Source organism: Dermacentor silvarum, chromosome 1 (genome assembly GCF_013339745.2).
Source record: "Dermacentor silvarum isolate Dsil-2018 chromosome 1, BIME_Dsil_1.4, whole genome shotgun sequence".
NCBI classification, from domain to species: domain Eukaryota; kingdom Metazoa; phylum Arthropoda; class Arachnida; order Ixodida; family Ixodidae; genus Dermacentor; species Dermacentor silvarum.
The window spans coordinates 165,361,972-165,381,302 of record NC_051154.1 but is presented as its reverse complement, the minus strand read 5'-3'; the positions used below and the strand labels follow the sequence as shown (position 1 = coordinate 165,381,302).

Genomic DNA, 19,331 nt, shown 5'->3' with positions numbered 1-19,331 from the left:
ATCTTCGAGGACACCTGCACGAGCAACGCCCAGCGCGAGCCGCGCGGGGCCTCGTGAAGCGAGAGCCGCTGCCCCTACAAGCTATCCGAGCCCGTGAGCCTAAGTCCAAGCACCTGACCTGCCGCACCGCCACCGGCCTCGGCTAGCCCTGCGACTACTCCGAGCAGTGCGTCTTCGCCCAGCTGAACGGCGTCTGCACGGACCATCTGATCGGCGACTGTGCTCTCGAGTTTGTCCGCTCGCTGGACGGCAAGACCTGCGACAAGCTACAGACCACCGCCGGAAACGCATTGGACAGCCCTGCAAGGCCAACAGCGAATGCCACACTGCCGGAGCCGCTTGCCTCAAGGACGTCTGTGCGTGCGCCAGCCACAGGTGCACCTAAGATGCAGGCTGGAGTACAAAGATCCGACTTGGCTTCTCTCACTTCCTTCATCGACGTTCCGTCTGGGCGGGGAGCCCTGTAGCGCCCACCGACGCTGCAACGCGGGGCGCTTTGGTCGGCGCTCCCAACCGGTGCCTTCGCGCCGACTGTCAAGGAAGTAAACAATAAAAAGAAATGCAGCGTGTGCTCGAAGCGCAAGCTCGGCACGCGCAGTGTTGTTCCAGGAGCTTGAGACGCTGGTCGTGGCCGCCTCCGCTCGGCTGGCCGCCTTCTTAGTAGGAACGACGGCACGGCTCGTTCGCCGCCGTCACGTTCTTCCTACACAATGATTGTACACTTTTCAACAGTGGTAAGCTCCTAGTCACGATTTGGCAATGCTTGCCGTATGCACTCCAACCCAACTTTATTCTGTAAGTTTCCTTCTCACGATCAGGGTCCCCTGTGAGTAATTGACCTAGATAAACGCGCTGCTTTACAAACTCTAGAGGCTGACTGGCGATTCTGAATTATTGTTCCAGGTCAGCCAATAATGAATGACAAATGGCAGTGTGAAGTGAGCTAAGGATCTGCAGTGAAAGCGAAGGAAGGTTCCAATGCTGACACAGAAGTGGCAACTTAAAATGAAGCAGGAGAACTTCAGCATGTCCATTCTGTCTTCAGACTATTGCCTACAGTTCAGTCAAGATATTGCAAGAAGAGCCTTTTTACTGTCAGAGTAAGACTACAAAAGGCATGAAATGCAAGGTACTGGGCTGAGGTCATTATTGTCTCGTTGAATCAACTGATGCAGGCAGCAGCAGCACAAAACAGTACTACTGCATGCATGAATGCATTCCTGCTGCCAATGCGTTTCCATGCCATATGACAAAACTGAACGGTAAACAAAGTGTGACACACATAACATGTAGCAATACACCATATTACTTTTGCCGATGAATAGCTGTTACAAACATGCTTCATGCAGCTTCACTCAATAAGCCATAAACACAGATTTCAAACTTCAAAGGTCACTGTTTATTTTTTCACAATTGTAAGTCGCATTTGTGGGTAATATACGATTCTACACGACTAGTGACAGTGCAGATGGCAAACATCCTTTGTCAACTTCTCATATAGAACTCTATTCACAAATAAATAGAGCAGGCATACAAACAAGATGAGTACACATTGTGTTTTATGTACACTGAGCACAGTTGCATGTGCAGGACAAAGTCTGCACAATTCACACAAGCAATCACAAAAAAAAAAAAAAAAAAAAAAAGGGGGGGAGGGCACAAGAGTTACTAAAATTCAGGTAGATCAACTTCATCAGATCAACCTCCCCCCCATCATTTTCCTTAGGAGCAATTTGATGCTAAGAGCTGTATATATATATATATATATATATATATATATATATATATATATATATATGTATTTAATGTAAAACACATAATTGCTACTGTAGCCTCATGCGACTTGAAAAAGGGCAAGTGGCAGAAAAATCCACACTGCTGTAGCTACACTTCATACAGACTCCAACTGCAGCACGAAATCTATGCTGAACAACAGTGTATACACGGCCTGCAAAAATGAGAGTCACTGCTATTAGCAGCTTTTTGCCAACACTGCCATATAGTCACTAAAGGCCTGATGCAGGTGCGCAGCTAAATAGAGGCTACATGAACCAAACTGTCACATGGAAGTGTCACAAAGAACTCGCAAAACTGTACATTAAAGACTGACATGCTGGAGTATACATCAAGTTCTCTTGATGTTACAATAAAGGTCACAAAGCTAGCTCGCATCTACACCTATATGTATATCATACATACTCTTCCTTACAACCTAATATTGAGAGCTTAAGTCGGCAGTGATTAAAATGCTCTAAGTTAGCTTGTTCTGCACAAGGATCATGTTTAAACTCTGAATATAAACATACAACATGATGCAAACCCTTATTTGAAGTTTAATAATAAAAAAGAAAAGCCTTCAGCAAAGCTGTTTCTAACACAATCAGCAGTGGCAGAAAACTTCCTAGCAAGGAATTCAGACGACAATGCAAGGGGAAAAGCTTTGGTGATGCATTGCCTTGCAGGAAGAAATGACACGTCTGGTTGTGCACCACAGACTTTGCACCAAATGGACCCTTACACAAACTGGAAAGCTAAACAGTCGCTTTTGAGCAAAAACCACAGCTACCCCACTAATGCTGAACCTGCTACAATAATGGGCAATGACAACATGCAGCAGGATAACTTAAGCAGACTGAGACCACAGGTGGGCACAACTAAACAGACAAAGCTACAGCTGGGTGATGCTGGCAACATAAGTGAATGTGCAAAACGGTAGTGCAATAGTGCACGCTAGCTTTTGCTTGCAGAAGTATATTCTGTCTGTCATAGGGACAGCTGCTCGGAAAAATATAGATCCGAGGGGGCAACTCCTAGTCTAAAGCACACTTATGAAGTTGCTGCTATGAAAAACAGAACATGAATTAATGTCTTGCTGACACAAAATGAACACACCTGAAACTAGTACACATGACAGAACTTTTGCATATAAGCTGCTAGTCAAAAGACCCATAATGGTGACCTTAATGTGTTCAGGTAGTAAAGACAGCCTGCCACAGATAAAGCTACTCTAATGAAAAACATTTTTAAGAGTCCACTAATAAAAAATCCTGGGTGTTGAGGCAACACATTTGTTCGAATGGACATAATGGAAGACATGTACATCAAGATTTTCCTTCCATTCATATTATTGCAGGGTCAGTTGTAGTTTCCTTACAAAATGATACCAGGTGAAAAATTATGTCCGATTACAATTGGGTAGTAGCAGTATCTGGCCACAATAGCGCAGCATAAAAAATTGCTATCTCTTTACCACATGTAAAATACTAGTGCACATTTCTTCACATGAAAAATATGAACACAACAGTCAGCCACCATAAAAGCCCCAGCTGAGTGCAAATACCTTAGAGGCAGAACCCACACCTGTTGCAGCACAGGTTCCACCATCACACCATGAAACAAGCTGACAGTTACACTACAAGAATCCACAACGTGTAAACCAGCATCATATCAGCAGTTGGCTGAAACACCCATGAGTATTTGAAAGAAAGCCCAGGCAAAAGCCTAAGGTGTCTTGAACTAAAGACTTTCACCATGTTTAAAATGCAAGATATACATACATTTCCTCTTGTATCACTATTCAGAAATTCAAAATGTCTGAAGTACAACAGTCCTGCACCATACTGTGTAACCAGTGCTCAATGTCAACAGCAAAAAAGGATACCATGCCAGTGTAGTCAGAACAGCCACCAGTTTAAGAAGTGCTGCCTTGTGTTAACACATCTGGAGTGTATGGTCATACCTTCCCCCCCCCCCCCCCCCCCTCCAAAAAAAATGATTATAAGACATGGTAATGTTAATATGTTCAAAATTTAAGGAGGTTTAAGCCTCAGCCTAGCTATCCAATGTTTTCATGAAGCAGCTGAAAGCCACAAAATTACAAATCGACAGTGCACCACTAACGTGTAACACAAACTATGAAGAGTCTATGGAAATAGCAACACTTGCATGGACATGGATTGAAACCAGATACTAATTTCACTGTCACTGTAAACCTCATGGCTGTTTTCTGTGCAGTGTCCATTGCTCACTAAATATATCCTCTAGGCCTGGTAAATTTAGCAATTTCCAATAATGTAATAACCTTTATCAGCGTAAAGCAGAGAAAGTAAATTAGGCCATAGCTTGCAATACACCAATCACTAATTTCAAGAAAGCCTGATGTGTCCCTCAAAGCATTGTGGAAGTGCTGGAATGTATGAAGAAATTATAGATAGCCAGTGCATCTGCACAAAATTGATATGCCAGGAGAAGGTACCATCTCATGTCAAAGGTCCTTAAGAAGTAGACTAGGAAAGTTTGTTTGCCTATTCCCATTAGGATATTAAGCATAAAATTACCTCCATGACTGTGCACATGAAATCATCTCCATTAAAGTAAGTTTTTCACACTGTTGCCTCACAAAATTCAGAAACTTTAACAACAGATAGTTTCTGTTGCAGCAAATACGGAAGGAAATGTATCCGCCAGACTTTCCACCTTTTGGAATAGTTGTAAAAAACGCATTGTGACAGCTACTGTGTGATAAAATGGTGCATCTCGTGCTATTTCCCATAGCATCAGTTCTTGCACCAAACAACAAGCAGTAGGAGGGTAGCATTCTTTCAGTCCCAACCACTAGCAAACCGCAAGATACAAAATTTACACTCTATACAACAGTCTACCAAACATGGAAAAATACACAAAGTTGCACAATGCAACAAGCGCTTGTCAAACTTCTTGTGCTCAAAGGTCCAAGCCTCAAGATGTCCTTACTGCCTTGAGCCTGACATTAATTAACCTTACCCACCACCCAGTCCCATGATGCCAGTTTTTCAATCATGTTGATGACAGTACGTTGAATACTGGTCAGTTGCAAGTTAAGATAGCATAGGCCAACAACACGCTTTGTTGCCACTAGCTTCCAGGAAGGTAACATGCTCAGAAGAGGGTGATGAGAGCCACCTGGTGGTTGCGTCTGTGCTGTTGCTGCTCATGCTGGCTGCTCAAGATGCTGTCAGCGCTGGTGGCAGCAGCTGCAAGTGTGGGGCCAGTCAGTGGCGCCACTCTGGGCCCTGAAACCTTCGGCTGGCTATCTTGGCCCAGGTGTGCAGCGGATGTCAGTGCCACTTCGCCTTCTGGGCGAAGATGTCTGCCCGTAAATTTTGGGCAAAACATATGCCGAGAATCTGCAGGTGAGAGGAGGGAAAGAAAAGAGCTCTTGATGAAAGTGACACCAGCATGTGACCTGGTACAAAACTTTACAAACTATTTCAGTTTCTGTCAGACCGTAGCCTAAGGTGTGTGAATCCTGGGCTTATCCTTCCTCCGGTTTTATGAGACTCTTAGATTGCCCTCAGGTTTAAAATGATCTGAAATTAAATTCTTCAGAGTATAAACAAGGATATTCTACGACCAAAGACAGCCTTGCCTCTTCTCCAGATGGTTGCGTTACCCAACTATCTGGAGTTTGTTGGTTCAGCCATGGTAGAGCTGATACACACAAACAGTGCAGTGAAACATACCTCCAGTGCTGCACCTTTCATATGCTATATATATATATATATAATGAAAGAGAAGAAAGGGAACCAAGGCGCCTGATTGTTATTAATCATAAGAAGCCAACAAACAAAGACACCAAGGACAACATAGGGGAAATTACTTGTACTTACTAAGTGAATTAAAGAAATGATAACTATGGGTTTATTGATATAATGTGGGTTTATTGACCAGTTGCCTTCACCCACACAAAAAAAGATCACATACTCGTGACGCCTGTGGCAAAAAGGATGTTCCACATCCGCCGGCAAAGTTCGCGAGTGGTGGCGCTGGCTAACACTCGCAGGATTAGTTCTAGTAGAAACATAAATACCCCAGAAAGCGATTGAGAAGACGGCACCGTGGTAGCTCAATGGTAAGAGCATCGCACACGTAATGCGAAGATGTGCGATCGTTCCCCACTTGCGGCTAGTTGTTAGTTTTTTTTGATCCACTTTAATTTCCATTTATTTATCATTTCGTTAATTCACTTAGTAAGTACAAGTAATTTCCCCTATGTTGTCCTTGGTGTCTTTGTTGGCTTCTTATGATATATAATGCATTCATGCTCAAATATGGAGCACCAAGGGCGAAAGATTTAAAACAGGCCCTTAGCCACCAAGTTGGTATATAATGACAGTTACAGGACATTTTTCAGTGAATCTCCTCTTGCAAGTAATTTTGGAAAAGAACAGTAAACACTGGCGCTTAAATTAACCAAGTACTGCAGCCTCTGTGCCACCCTACCACTTACAATGTATGCGTACCCCCTCAATAACATGCGTTCAGCCAACGCAGCTATATCTGCCAGCTGCAGAGCAATGTCTATCTAGTTTAGCCACTGCACGAGCATCTCAGTTTTTTGCTTTCTTATGTGACAAAATTGCCTTCACTTCTGGTGGCAACAGGTTTGCACCCTCAGCACCGATTCAAGATACCTCTCTGTTATGTTCTGGTACTTTCCTCTTTTGCCCAAGGCATTGCAATGCACTCCACATTTTGTGTATTGTATGTGCCATCTGCTTTTTGCCATGATGAAGTGCCTGGTAGTAGCATTGATTTGTTCATCGAAAAGAAAAATTAAATGAAAAAAGTGTCAATCAAATTGCTTACTTCAGAGAAAGAAAAAGATGCTACACATTTCAGCTACTCATAATGCAGGCCATAAGCCTGATCAAAACTCGAAAGCAATAAAAAACTTACCAATGTATTTACTTGTCAAATTTAACTTTTCATATATAATTTTTAGTACCAACAGCCACCTTAAATTGTCACAGTAAGTAGCTTTATTCCACCACTACATTTCAAGATCAACCAATTAGTAAATTGAGGTCATGTATATTAAATGCAGCTAATGCAGCATGGCATTACTGAGAGCAAAGCAAAAGTAATTAAACTACATGCTCCATGTGTTGCACAATTCAGAATTTTCAAATAGGCAAAAGGAAAATACAACAAAAATGGTGACAAACACCATAAGTCTCATTTTATGTCAAGCACATCAAATAAAGCCTATCAGGCACTTCGAGTAATCCTTACAGCCACAGTGCAGGTGTAGTATATAAATTTCATTAAAGCCATCCTTCACACCTCAAGCCTGTTGCACTTCTGTTCTTGTCCAAAAACCTAGGAAAACAATGAATCGCCAGAACGGATCTGAATGCATGCAAATGCGAATCTTAGAACTGACCTGCCGCCGTACAAAAATGAGCGACAAAGCTATAACTAAGTGCCTCCTTGTTAATAAAATGCAGAACATTTCTGCAGATGTAGTTGCTATACATTAAAACCAAATGGCACTCACTTACACACAAAGAGCCTTCACAGGCCTAGCTACCCCACATTTTTTAAAACTATCTGCTCAAAGGCTATTAATTTCAAACATAAACTTCAAATATAACATTTACATAATTTTTGGTGCTTCGTGAAATCTTTACAAAGTAGTTTACATGTCAAAGCAAATCAGGACATGAGCAAATGCAAGTGCAACATTCTGGATTCCTTTGGGACCACTGAATACTTTTTACATTTTCTCTACCAAAACACATAAGCTGGTGCTTTTCTAAACCATCAACTATGTATCAGTCATTTTACACCAAAGCATTACAACATTACCTTTCTGTTTGGTCCGAACACTGACCGTTGAAGGAATATTGAGAAAACTTATGTGTGTGTGCGCGCGTGCAATAGGAACCTGTTTACACATACCACATTTACTCACATAATGAATGCACTTTTTTTCCCGGAAAATATGCACAAAGTTGGGGAATGCATTTATTATGAGGGGTCAAATTTTGAGCAATTTTTTTTCCGCGGTCACCTCTAAAAATGTTGCAGTTTTTCCCGAAAGGCCAACCATCGATTGCGATAGCAAATGCGTAGACAGCTATACGAAGTAAGGATAGTAGTTTTATCGGCCGTAAAAACTTGCAAATTTAACCAGCATGGTGTAAGCGTGCACAGGCAAACATGAACCAATCACACTCGATGTCCGTGAAAACTCACTGTCGAAACGCTCGTGTGAGGAAGCGCGGCAGCAACAGCGAGCGAAGTGACTTTCGTGCCGTGTATAGCTTCAAAGCAAACTGAGCGACGGTAACGGAGCACGCACAAAGGTATAAGCCGCCGTCGCACCTAAACTCCCCCGACACAGATTGTTTTCAAGATAGGGCGCGCACGGTCGTGCAATGTGCAGTTGCTGCGCCGCCTCTCCCTGCTCTCCCACCGGCGCCATGCGCGTGAAGAAATATGGTGCGTTTCCTCCCCGCTTTCCTCCCTCGAACACGGGAGACAGCCGCGATCGTCGGCGCCGATGGCAGCAATGCGCCTGGAGTGTACTAATGATTGCTATCGCAATAAAAGTAGGAGACACACGGTACGATTCCATGTCCTATACGGCATCCGATACAATCGTACCTGCCAGAAACCATATTGGACACCGAATCGTACTGTGTCTCTTCTACTTCACGGCAGCAAGTTCAGGGCGCGTTTATTACGCGGAAGAAAAAAAATCTAAATTTTGACGACTAAAGTTGGGGGCGCGTTCATTACGTGAGTAAATACGGTAAATCCGGAGCCTCAGTTTTTCCACTGCATAACAAATAGTATGTTATTCATTAATGCGACCAGTTCAAGATCAGTGCCTATTCCAGCATGATCTCATGGGCCCTAAACGATGTCATGGTGACCTCAGGTGATTATGTGGCATCACAGGCCCCTGATGTGCCATTTGACTTACTGCAGTGCTCTCCAAGCTTTGTTTCACTTTATGCTTCTTCGTATTTAACAGGATACAAGAGAAAAGGGATCCAAGTTACAGGGGACCCTTCACCAGAGAAGTCACAGAAGAATCATCATATCCAGACCAAATGCCCATGTTGTAGACTGTATCCAACAATTTATGCATTTTAACTGGAGAAGCAAAGCAGCCCCACCACGGTACAAAGGTAAATTCTTGAATGCTTATGGGGCAAGCATGTTATCAGTTATGATGGCAGACTAACAAGACAGTACACGTATTGCTCCCTCACTCGAACACAAAATGCACTAGTACAAGCTTTATACTGATGTGATCAGCACATGTTCACATGCTCAGTATGATCAGTATATGATCAGTGTGATCTGACCCTATCATAGCTTGTGTTGTCTAAAGCTCCTGCATCTCTCTGGCAATGCTCAGCTTTTACAAAGACCCCAACACAAAGGTGCACCGAAAAGCAAGGCATAATGCTAAAACATTTTTCTTCTCATCCTTGACCTCGTTGCTCAATAGCTTCCAGAACTAGCTTCAGCTAGCTCTGCAAGCTGCCATAGTAAGTTGTGCCACTTCAAAGTTACACGTATTTTATGTCCGAGCACTGCACTGTTCAAAGCAATACAGTGTCACCTCATTACTGCAATGTCAGTATTAAATTTGTCAGATTCAGAAAAATTTGAAAAATCCCCAGCCAATAGCTTACCGTTCTAAAATGTAAACATATTTCACTACATACTACAAATTTCAAAACACCAAATATTTCAATATAATGAGCAAAATTTTAATCTATAACAAATTTGCAACCCCAAATACATCTACCACTTTTGTGAGACTGTGAATCATTACGCATGCAACTAGCATCATTGTCACCTGATATTCAGGTATGGCTGAAATTCGAACCCACACCAGCCCCGATGCTTGCAGTTATACAGCAAGAACTGGCCATTCTACAGCAAAAAGATAGTGGCGACCGCTCACAGAAACTCAAATTGGCACTCTAAAGAGAGCAAAACTGCACCTATTATGCCCACATGACAATCAAAGGATCGAGCAGGGGAAAAAACATTGCTCGTTAAAGTTATTTCCCACCAAAACCCGAGATTGGTCAATCCGGCAGTGAAGAACACAAGGAATGCTGCTTATGAACGCACTAAAATGCTTTCCATGGGCGATTTGGGGCTTCAGTTCACCGCGATGAGCAACAGTGCAGCATGTGCAGGTCGAAGATCTATTTACGATGATGCAAGTGCTTGCTGCATACCTTAGTGACAGCTGCTGGTGTTTTCAGTGAGCTTACACGCATGAGGTGTGGGGACTCGAGGCATTTTTTATCTGCACTAATAAGAACTGCACTGCTGCATGATTCAGGTGACAGTCACCACATGCTTAAGAATCATTGTCGCAATTGCTACAGCATTGCAGCAGCACATTTCATCACACCACAGATAGAACTTGCTCTAGACTGATAACCTCACTGATAAAAGAGTGACTCTCAGAACAATGAGCAGAATAAGTGGGCGGGCACACGCTTGTGTGTTATTAGATCTGAGGTCTGTACAAACGGTCTGCTCCCCACCTCTGCCTGCCTGCCTCGCCGGGTAGACATGTTTCTTTACGTATATGCATGTTCTGACTCTTATACTGTGGACTATTTTCCCCCTTGTTTTTATCTGTCCAGCATAAGCAGAACAATAGATGCCCCACTTGCAAATGAAGGCAATTCCTTAAGGTGAATTTAATTTGAAACTGTACTTTAAAAAGTATGTCTTTTGGCAGTCCCATTAGATCCATTACACCAGGGTTTCACTGTATGTGGTGCAGGAAGCACGAAACATTTATGTTAGCTTGAAAACAAATAAGCACATTTTAGAAACCTGTGTCAATCTGAAAATATATATTCAAGAATATCTTTCTGTCAAGCCAATAAATGCATTGCACCCATCATACAGTACAACCCCGTTGATTCGTTTTTCAAGGGACTTCAGGAAGGGAAGGTCAAAAAGAGCCATAGCAATGTCGGAAAGAGTGCTGAATAACTGCCAGTACAGTTATTAGACGTCTCGGCGCTCATTCAGTGATCGGGGATGGCACGCGCGAACATGTACAATTAAGACACACGTACAGTAGAACCCCGCTGTTACGTTCCCGGGTGCTGCGTTTTCCCGGCTGTTACGTCGTTTTCGGCCGGTCCCGGCACAGCTCCCATAGAACCCAATGCATTGGTAACCCCGCTGTTACGTCGCAACTGCGGGACCGTTCCCGCATCATACGTTGCGAACTGCCACACCGCGCCGGCCCGAGCGGCCATTTTGACTTTTCATGTCGCTTGGCTTGGTTGCTTGACGATGGCATTGGCCGCCCAAAGTGCTGGGGGCGACATTTATTACGTATTTTCGGTTTCCGCCAGCAAAAGTATGGCCTTTGATATCCGCTTTTGCTATCTAAAGATGATGTCTATGACGCGTTGCGGCCCTAAAATTGGTTTTGGCTCATAGATGTACCGTATAAAGTCCAAGGGCGATAACGCCGTTGCCGCGCGCCGTATGCTTTCTTTCGCGCGCGAGACGCAGTCGTCGGCTCCCCTCGCACGCTTTCACTCGCACATACAGCATACGTCGCCGCGCGCCGTATGCTGTATGTGCGAGTGAAAGCGTGCGAGGGAAGCCGCGCGGCCGTATGCTGAATGTGCGAGTGAAAGCGTGCGAAGGGAGCCGACGACCGCGTCTCGCGCACGAAAGAAAAGCAGAGAGGAAGCGCGCCTCCTTCCGTTGCGCTCGAGGCACCAGCAAGGGAGCGAGGGGGGGGGGGGGGGGGGGTAGCGAGCAGCGTTGTGCTCTGGCATCATACTGCGCGGCGGCGCGCGCGTGGTCCCGCGGGCCCTATCTTGAAAGCGATCTGCGTGGGGGTAGATTCTACGCAGTGTAGGTGCGTCGGCGGCTCGTGGCTTTGTGCGTGCTGCGTGTTCTCGGCGCTCAGTCGAAGGTCACTTCGCTCGCTTCTGCAGCGGCGCTTAACTGCGCGTGTCCGCGCTCATCGAGTGTGATGTGTTCATGTTTGCCTGCGGGCGCTGACACTATGTTTGTTAATTAGTTAATAACCGAATGTTTACAAGTTTATACAGACGATAAAACTACTATTCTTACTTTGTATAGCTCACCGCAATCGATACTTCGGCTGTTGGGCGAAACTACTTTTTGTCACACGTAAGAATTAAAATAATATTGTGTGCAGTTCAACACTACTCCCATTTCTCAATTTTTCCTGTTTCCTGGCTCTTGCGTTTCCCGGCTCTTACGTTTTTTTTTTACGGTCCCGTGAAAAACGTAACAGCGGGGTTCTACTGTACGATGTTCTGTGACAGTGGCCCCTTTCAACTCGATAGGCTCCACCACAATATTTTGTGTATGCTTCACTCCATAACGCAGCTCTATTGCAGTGAAGCTGACTAAAGCAAACTGGCTATTGTGCAACGCATATATAAGGCCCTTGCCGGCCCAAAAATAAACGTAGCCCTGCGCTCAGAAGATTTCGCCCAGTGTGCATGGTTCCTGGTAGGTTTTAACCGATGCACACTCCTTCGGGTGCTTTGCCAATAGCTCTGTGCACATTTTCTGCCGATATGCTTGTGCAACGTCTGGCTTGTGCAACTTTGGTCGCTTGTTGCAACGAACCAGCTGGCTGCACCGCTAAATTTATGTGAGCGCCACATTCAACCAAAAAGTAAGATGCGGGAGCACTATAGAATGGCGATGTATCAAACGGGAACATAATACATCGGAGTCAACTGGATTTAGGTCGGGACCACGAACACCCAATGTAGCAGCCAGAAAAATGCAACAGTGAGGAACATATCAACGAAGTTCCACTGTACTAGTGGCTACAAGATATCAAAAAAGGTTGTTCTTAATATGATCAGAAAGACACAGGGGACACTAAATAAGTAAATATAGGAACAAAACTTGAAGTTTTCTATGGAAGCCACATGGCCCACTGACCTGAGCAAAGGCAACAACTAAGAGTGCTCCCGACAAGGGAACCAGGTTCACCTCTAACCACTCCTCCCCAACCTGCAGGCAGCCTCGCTCATAAATGAGCCGCGAACGCTGGGACTTGTCCTAAAAGAGCCACGATTAGTGCAGCTTGTCAATACTTCCTGCAGTGTTCAATCAATACTACAGCTGCCATATCCAAGTCTACCTGCCACCGTGAGCTGCAAGCGTTCATCCCCAAACACCAGGTTTTTTGTCCTCTGAAGGCCATCTTGTTAGAGCCAGGAAACCTCATTACACTGTCTTCTGGACAAACACCATCACCACAACCAAGAGAGTAACATATGAGGCAGGCAAGGTTCTCATGAACTCACAAGCCCTTTCAAATTTTCTCCAATATCTCCAAAGAAAATGCTGGGTAAAAAATGCATTCTGACAGTTAGTATACTTAAAAGCAGCCAGTGTAGTTGAGGCTAGGCCTAAATTTCGTCCTCGAACTGAGCACCTATAGCAAATACAAAAGTTGACATTTTGTGTGATGAGACTTATTTACAAAGTTCACATGTTATTGGAACTGCTAGTGATCTTCGTTATTAAGAAACTACCTAACCATTAGTTGCTCCTCTGGAACAAGAGACGGAAGTGTCAATGAACTAAAGAGAAAGTTAACAAGCTGGCACATTAACATGACAAGCACACAAAAATACATTACTGACTAAAACGGTTCTGCAAACAGGTAAGGCTGCTTTAAAGAAACAAGTCTGAAGTCACCTGATGCACGGATTTATGGTAGAAGTTATGATTCCAAGACACTATCCACAACTTACACAAATAACAAAAACTTCACCTTGAGAATTCTACTGGTACTAGCAATGGAGACTAGTAAACCCAGCAAAAGCAGAGTGCAAGTTTTTAGCAGTGTCATTACTCCAAAAGGGAGCTTCAGAAGGAGTCTTGTTGTCAAGACTGCTGAGGCACAACTGCTGTCCCCCATGTCGAGATATTACTACATATTTCTTTTGTCTGTGAAACCATGCCCTCACTACTCGTTAGCTCTAAATGATCAATATTATGCATTTATGCATCACAGCGAATATTATATATATATATATATATATATATATATTATTCAGGTAAGAAAACTAAGATTCTTAATCATGGCTTCAGAATGCCTGGCAATGCTGGTATGGCTGAGAAATGCCAGTGAGCTGTTGCTGAGGCTATCATATCACTGGAAAGGGTTTTTCATGAGTACCTGCAGCACAGCCAATCCCACGGCCACCCCTGCCACTGGCACCAGGTTAGCTTCGATCCACTCCTCCCCAGCTCGCAGGCAACCTTTCTCATAGATCACGTGCGACTTGTCCCGCTGCTGCCAACCAAGTGCACGCCACTGTTAGTCGCACCTTCCATCCACCATCGTTATTCACCCCACTAAAAAACTACAGCCAAACATGCCACTTGCGTACACAATACACAAAAGGATTAACAAACATGCTAAAAAACACCAAATAAAACAAGCTTGCCACAAATTTCAACAACATGATCATTAGAAAATTCAGTACGGATGAGTTTATAACTGCTGCTCGTGTAAGCAAATGAAATGGGTCACATGGTATGCACAATTCTACCTGAATGCAGGAAGTGGCAGCAATGCTCCAAGAAACGTGAAACCTTTTTTTACCTGCTTGCTGGCAGAATGATGGATGCCAAAACAGCTTTAACTTTTTTTTTTTTGAAAACTTATCTCACGAAGATGTGCATGAATAAGATTTCAAGGTCTGCATTATCCAGAAGTGCATGCCATCAAGAACTGCTACAAGACAACGAGCACATAAATAAGCAGTTTTACTATATCAGCCCATTACCAATGCACATTTATGTAGACAGTACATTTGCCCTTAATGGCTGGCTCTTATCTGTGGCATAAGTGCTGCAACACTGTTGGAGTGAGCATGCAAGCAGATGGCTTGTGCATTTTTAGGACCTCCCTCTACACCTCACAATGTGCCAGATTGGTGATAGTTCCCAAGTTCATTTATGACATCAATGGATTCGTTGGGCATGTAAAAAACCAGTACAAAAGATTAAGCAAGTTTATCTGGGGACACTTATACTGTGCAATTCATGTTGGCAAGCACAGAACTAGATGGAAATGTTGAATTATTTTATCAGAATACAAGTCAATAAAGTGAGCATATGGACATACAGCAGAACCTCGTTGATACGATCCCGTTACATACGATTTCTCAGCGTCAACGTTCGCGATCTAGAACACAAAAAATAACCCCACAGAGTTGCGCAAATTTTTTTACCGGTTCATACGTTCCCGGAAAACACGATTTTTCGACACTAACGTTCGGTACATCGTCAAAACGCGATCGTATTCTACGCTTTCCGGCCACTAGATCTCATGTAAAGAAGAAAATGCGCGAGGCGCGCGCGATCGAGAACAGTATATAGCTACCTGCCGCGGCAGCTTCACCGGAATACTCGCCTGCCCGTCTCACGTGAAAACGCCAGCGCGCACGCAGTTTCTTATTCCGGTACCAGCAAAACTTCTCCGGGGTCATCGCACGCCTCATTCACAGCTATCGCCGCCAATCCTATTACGATAAGCATCTTCGCCTATCTGTTTCACAGCAGGAGGTGCCGTTGGAAGTATATTGCACACTTTTTAATAGGCGATAACACAAACGCGCCGCCGTTCCCTGCTGCAGATTGCGTTCGTATCGTTTTTACGACCGCTAGATCCCATGTAAACAAGAAAAGGCGCAGAGCGCGCACGACTGAGAACAGTAGCCGCCCGCCGCATCAGCTTCACTGCAACACTCGCCCGCCCATCTCACACGAAAACGCCGGCGCGCACTCAGTTTCCAGTACCAGCAAATCTCATCCCGGGGCGTCGCATGCCTCATTCAAAGCTATCACCGCCAAACCTATTACGATAAGCATCTTCACCTATTTGTTTTACAGCGCGTGGGGCGTACTGGTATTAGTAGCCGACTACAAGGCTTTTAGTAGGCGATAATAGAAACGTGCCGCCGTTCTCTGCTGCAGGCGGCGCGTGTGAGAGTCATGTTTCGCTTCGGCGGCATTCGGCGTCGCCCACCAGCTCGATTTCATTTCGGTTCCTCGTCGCCGTCTTTAAACACTACGCAATAGAAAAATAAAATGTATGTGTCTCGGGCCGCCGAAGCCCAACCAGATCGACACGCGTCGGCATCTCGTGCCTCGTGCGCAACGATTGGTGCAATGTTTCGTATTGCGTAGATGTCAACTACAGTTGAGTCTGACCAATTTTCGAGTTACTTAGGATAGTACGTTTTCTCGGTTAGTACGTCTTTCTCGCGTTTTTTTCTCCAAAACGTATGAACGACATTCTACTGTATGTGGAAATACAAACATCCACCTAATCCCTTGTATGCATTATATGCTAAGCAAAAGCTGCAACACACTCCCCTGCATCTTAAGCAATCGCATGCTAAATTGACACTACACGTATGGCAGTCCAAGAAGCCTGGCCTAAGATAAGAATATGCATGCCTAAGCTCAAGTTAACTTCATGCACATATCCAGCACTGCATTAGATACAAAGCATTCATCAACATTGCTCACATGGAAGAAAAAAAGAATGCAAGTAATGAGTTCAAGGTTTACTTGTGTAAACATACATGGCACAACTACAACCTTAACATTTCTTTGTAAAAACAAACAATGTACCTGAGCAAACCACTTCCACCAGTTGTAAAGACAGTTGATTTTACTGAGAACCAGTATATGGCAAGACAAAGTACATGACTAGGTGCATGAAATAAAAAGTCCCATACGAAAACTAATCAATGAAATGTCAATTAATCTGATCAGTTTATTATGATCAATAAAACTGCATTAAATATCCAACAGCTATATAACAACACTATAGAGATCAAACTAGAAAGTTACTATTGGGCCCAGACTGATTGATTTACGTTCTGATTGAGAAAAATTTTTTTTATCATGATTAATCAGTTAAGCTAGCATGGCAATACTACAATAATTACGAGCTGGCTACTTGTCTCGATTGAAGATTCAAGAGCCTGCTATGCATCAACAAAGAACGCCGGGAGAACATGTGGGAATGGCTAGCCAATAAATTATCGGCCAAACAGATTCCTCGTACCCCGATGAAAAAAACAGTTAGCAGAAAGAAATGATGAGAAGACAGTGCCAAGCCACGTGTTGTTATATCGCTCGATGTCTGAAGTATCTGATGACAACTTGGATCCCTTGCAGTGGTGGCGAGCGCAGGACATAATGCTGGTTGTAAAGACTATGTGTGCCACAGCTACACCAATGCCATGAGAGCCTGCGTTCTCTGAAGCTGGCATGACTGTTAATAAGCAAAAGAACACTACTGCCACAGAATGCTAACGAGCTTCATTGCCTAAGCAACTAGATCTGTGATTGCGTTTCAGTGAGTTTGAGTATGACAAGCTGGAACGTCTATTTGCGTAGACTTGTCATTCGAGTAATAATAAAAGCAACTGTCTAATTATTTTAAATAGTATGGTTGTTTCTTTGTTGAAAGTGTATGTATTGTTAGAAATCACTGGCTTTAATTTTCTTCCCCTTATGTGCATAAATGCACAAATCCAATTAATTGATTAATTAATAGATTAAAAGGTCCCATAATTGGGTTAAAATTTTTCATTGATGCCGAGCACTAGTTACTATATTTCACTCCAAAAGGCGCAAGCTATTATTGAATCAGCTTCCTGCTCTGCAGTGTCCCTGAAAAATTTTTTCCCACAGTGACATTTCTCACTTTTTGTTGCTTAGTGCTGAGGCCATGATTGCAAAAAACACATCTGTTCATAAACGTGAACAAAAGATTCTGAAGCTTCCAACATAGGCCAACTCTTAGAATCACTTACTGGTATTTATTTACCAAGATTAGACACACAAGCTCTTCACAGTATCATAATTATTGTGAATCTGAGTAGGAAAATGATCCTAGCCTTATCCAGATAATTACTGATGCACCATTTAACATAAATTCTGTAACGAAGTGCAGAAGTTTTGCTACTAAGGAGAAAAATGTGCACTGCAAAGCAGAGAAATAATACAAAAAGATAATCGTGTGGTTGGCATGCTCAAAGGTTGAGAAGCCACAGAGCTTTGAACAACATGCAAATCCACATGCAGTTGAAACAAGCAGCACAAACAGCCCAAAGGATGTGCTTCCCAAACTGTCATGATGGTCATCGTCCTTTATATCAAGAGTATTCATGCTAACTTAGCTTTCTTGGTCAGGGCATTGGTAAAAAACGTACAGGCTGCTGCTTAACATGCAGCAGAATCAGAGCGGTATTTTCACATTTTTACCATCACTTTGAGAAGCTGAGCTTTAATATGATCACACTAGTCATCATGAACAGTTACCGAACCGAATGCGGTTTTATTTTCCTGGTGCTTTTGAGCCCTGACCAACTCACTGCAATCGTTAAAAATTTCACCGGGCATTGTGCATATATAATCTCGACCTGATGGTAGAGATTGCGATACTTCATTATGGTTGGTCACAGGATGTCAGTGTTTGGGAAGCACTGGCTTAAGGGCATAATTTCTGTTAGGGGATTTCTACCGAAAGACAAAGAGGAAGAATACTTGACTTACATACTCGGCCTTGCGTACATCATAGCCACATTGTTTGTTCTTTATGAGCTCCTGGAATTCAAACATTTCACATTTCAATACATTCCACATACAAAGCATATTCGTAATCTAAAACGACAACAGTGACTAATACCTCGCGCTGCATTCCTTAAAAAAATAATAATAAATAAAAGCTATGTTTTGCTGATGACAGCATCCATCCACACAGTTCAAACAGCTTTAGAAACAGCAGCATTCAACATGAAGTGTTCCTTACATGACAAACAATAGGAAACTTTGCAAAAATCCAGGAGAGGCATCTCCCACAAAAGGATACTATGCCTGCCTGCCATCCTGCTACGTTCCTGGAAAACAGTTTCCTTGTGGATTTTTCATGTGGAGAGGAGATGCCCCAATTGTCAGGATCAGTGCACATACCGTGGCACACACACTACAAGCATGAACAGGTAAGCTAGTAGCACAAGCAAACAACTTCGAAATCCAGAGGTCTTTGAAAAAGAGACCAAATAAACTTCCTCAAGGAGAACCTGTATACATGCTGGTATGTGTATACAGATTCCCTTTGAAGGACATATGCCATTGTGTTATTGACTTGGCACTATCTATAGTTTCTATCAGCGCTTCTCTTTGTAAACAGTTTAATCGAAATGTTCTTCGAATGTTAACATCGACTGCATCACATAATGCAGCAGAACTGTGACAACAACAAGGTGCCATGTGTGCCGCTGGTCTAGCTTTAAAGATCACATGCCAATGCAACCTTGGCCACAGTTAGGTAACACCATTGAGTCTGCAAGAATACTGAGGGTCAGGAGGAATGCCCATCTCAAGGAAGAACAACATTTGTTTCCATGCTGTTACCACAAGCTCTGATAAAGCAATAATGCTGCTCATCTACAACACTCGCAAACCAA

At 43.5% G+C, this 19,331-nt stretch overlaps 1 protein-coding gene across 2 annotated transcripts in view; it reads right to left on the bottom strand.

The window, feature by feature from the left end:
* Window positions 1-1,376: 1,376 nt before the first annotated feature.
* The window catches only part of LOC119436361 (tetraspanin-17-like), a 48,487-nt gene continuing 30,532 nt past the window's right edge, over window positions 1,377-19,331 (bottom strand). The window contains exons 6-9 of one of the 2 annotated variants that reach the window (XM_037703180.2): window positions 18,418-18,468; window positions 14,015-14,131; window positions 12,766-12,885; window positions 1,377-5,165 (exon numbers count right to left, since the gene is read on the bottom strand). In XM_037703180.2, the coding sequence (XP_037559108.1) occupies window positions 5,097-5,165; window positions 12,766-12,885; window positions 14,015-14,131; window positions 18,418-18,468 (357 nt within the window). In that variant the 3' untranslated portion in view covers window positions 1,377-5,096. Of the gene's footprint in view, window positions 5,172-12,765; window positions 12,886-14,014; window positions 14,132-18,417; window positions 18,469-19,331 lie in introns of both variants that reach the window. The other variant, XM_049657162.1, reaches the window with a different exon arrangement.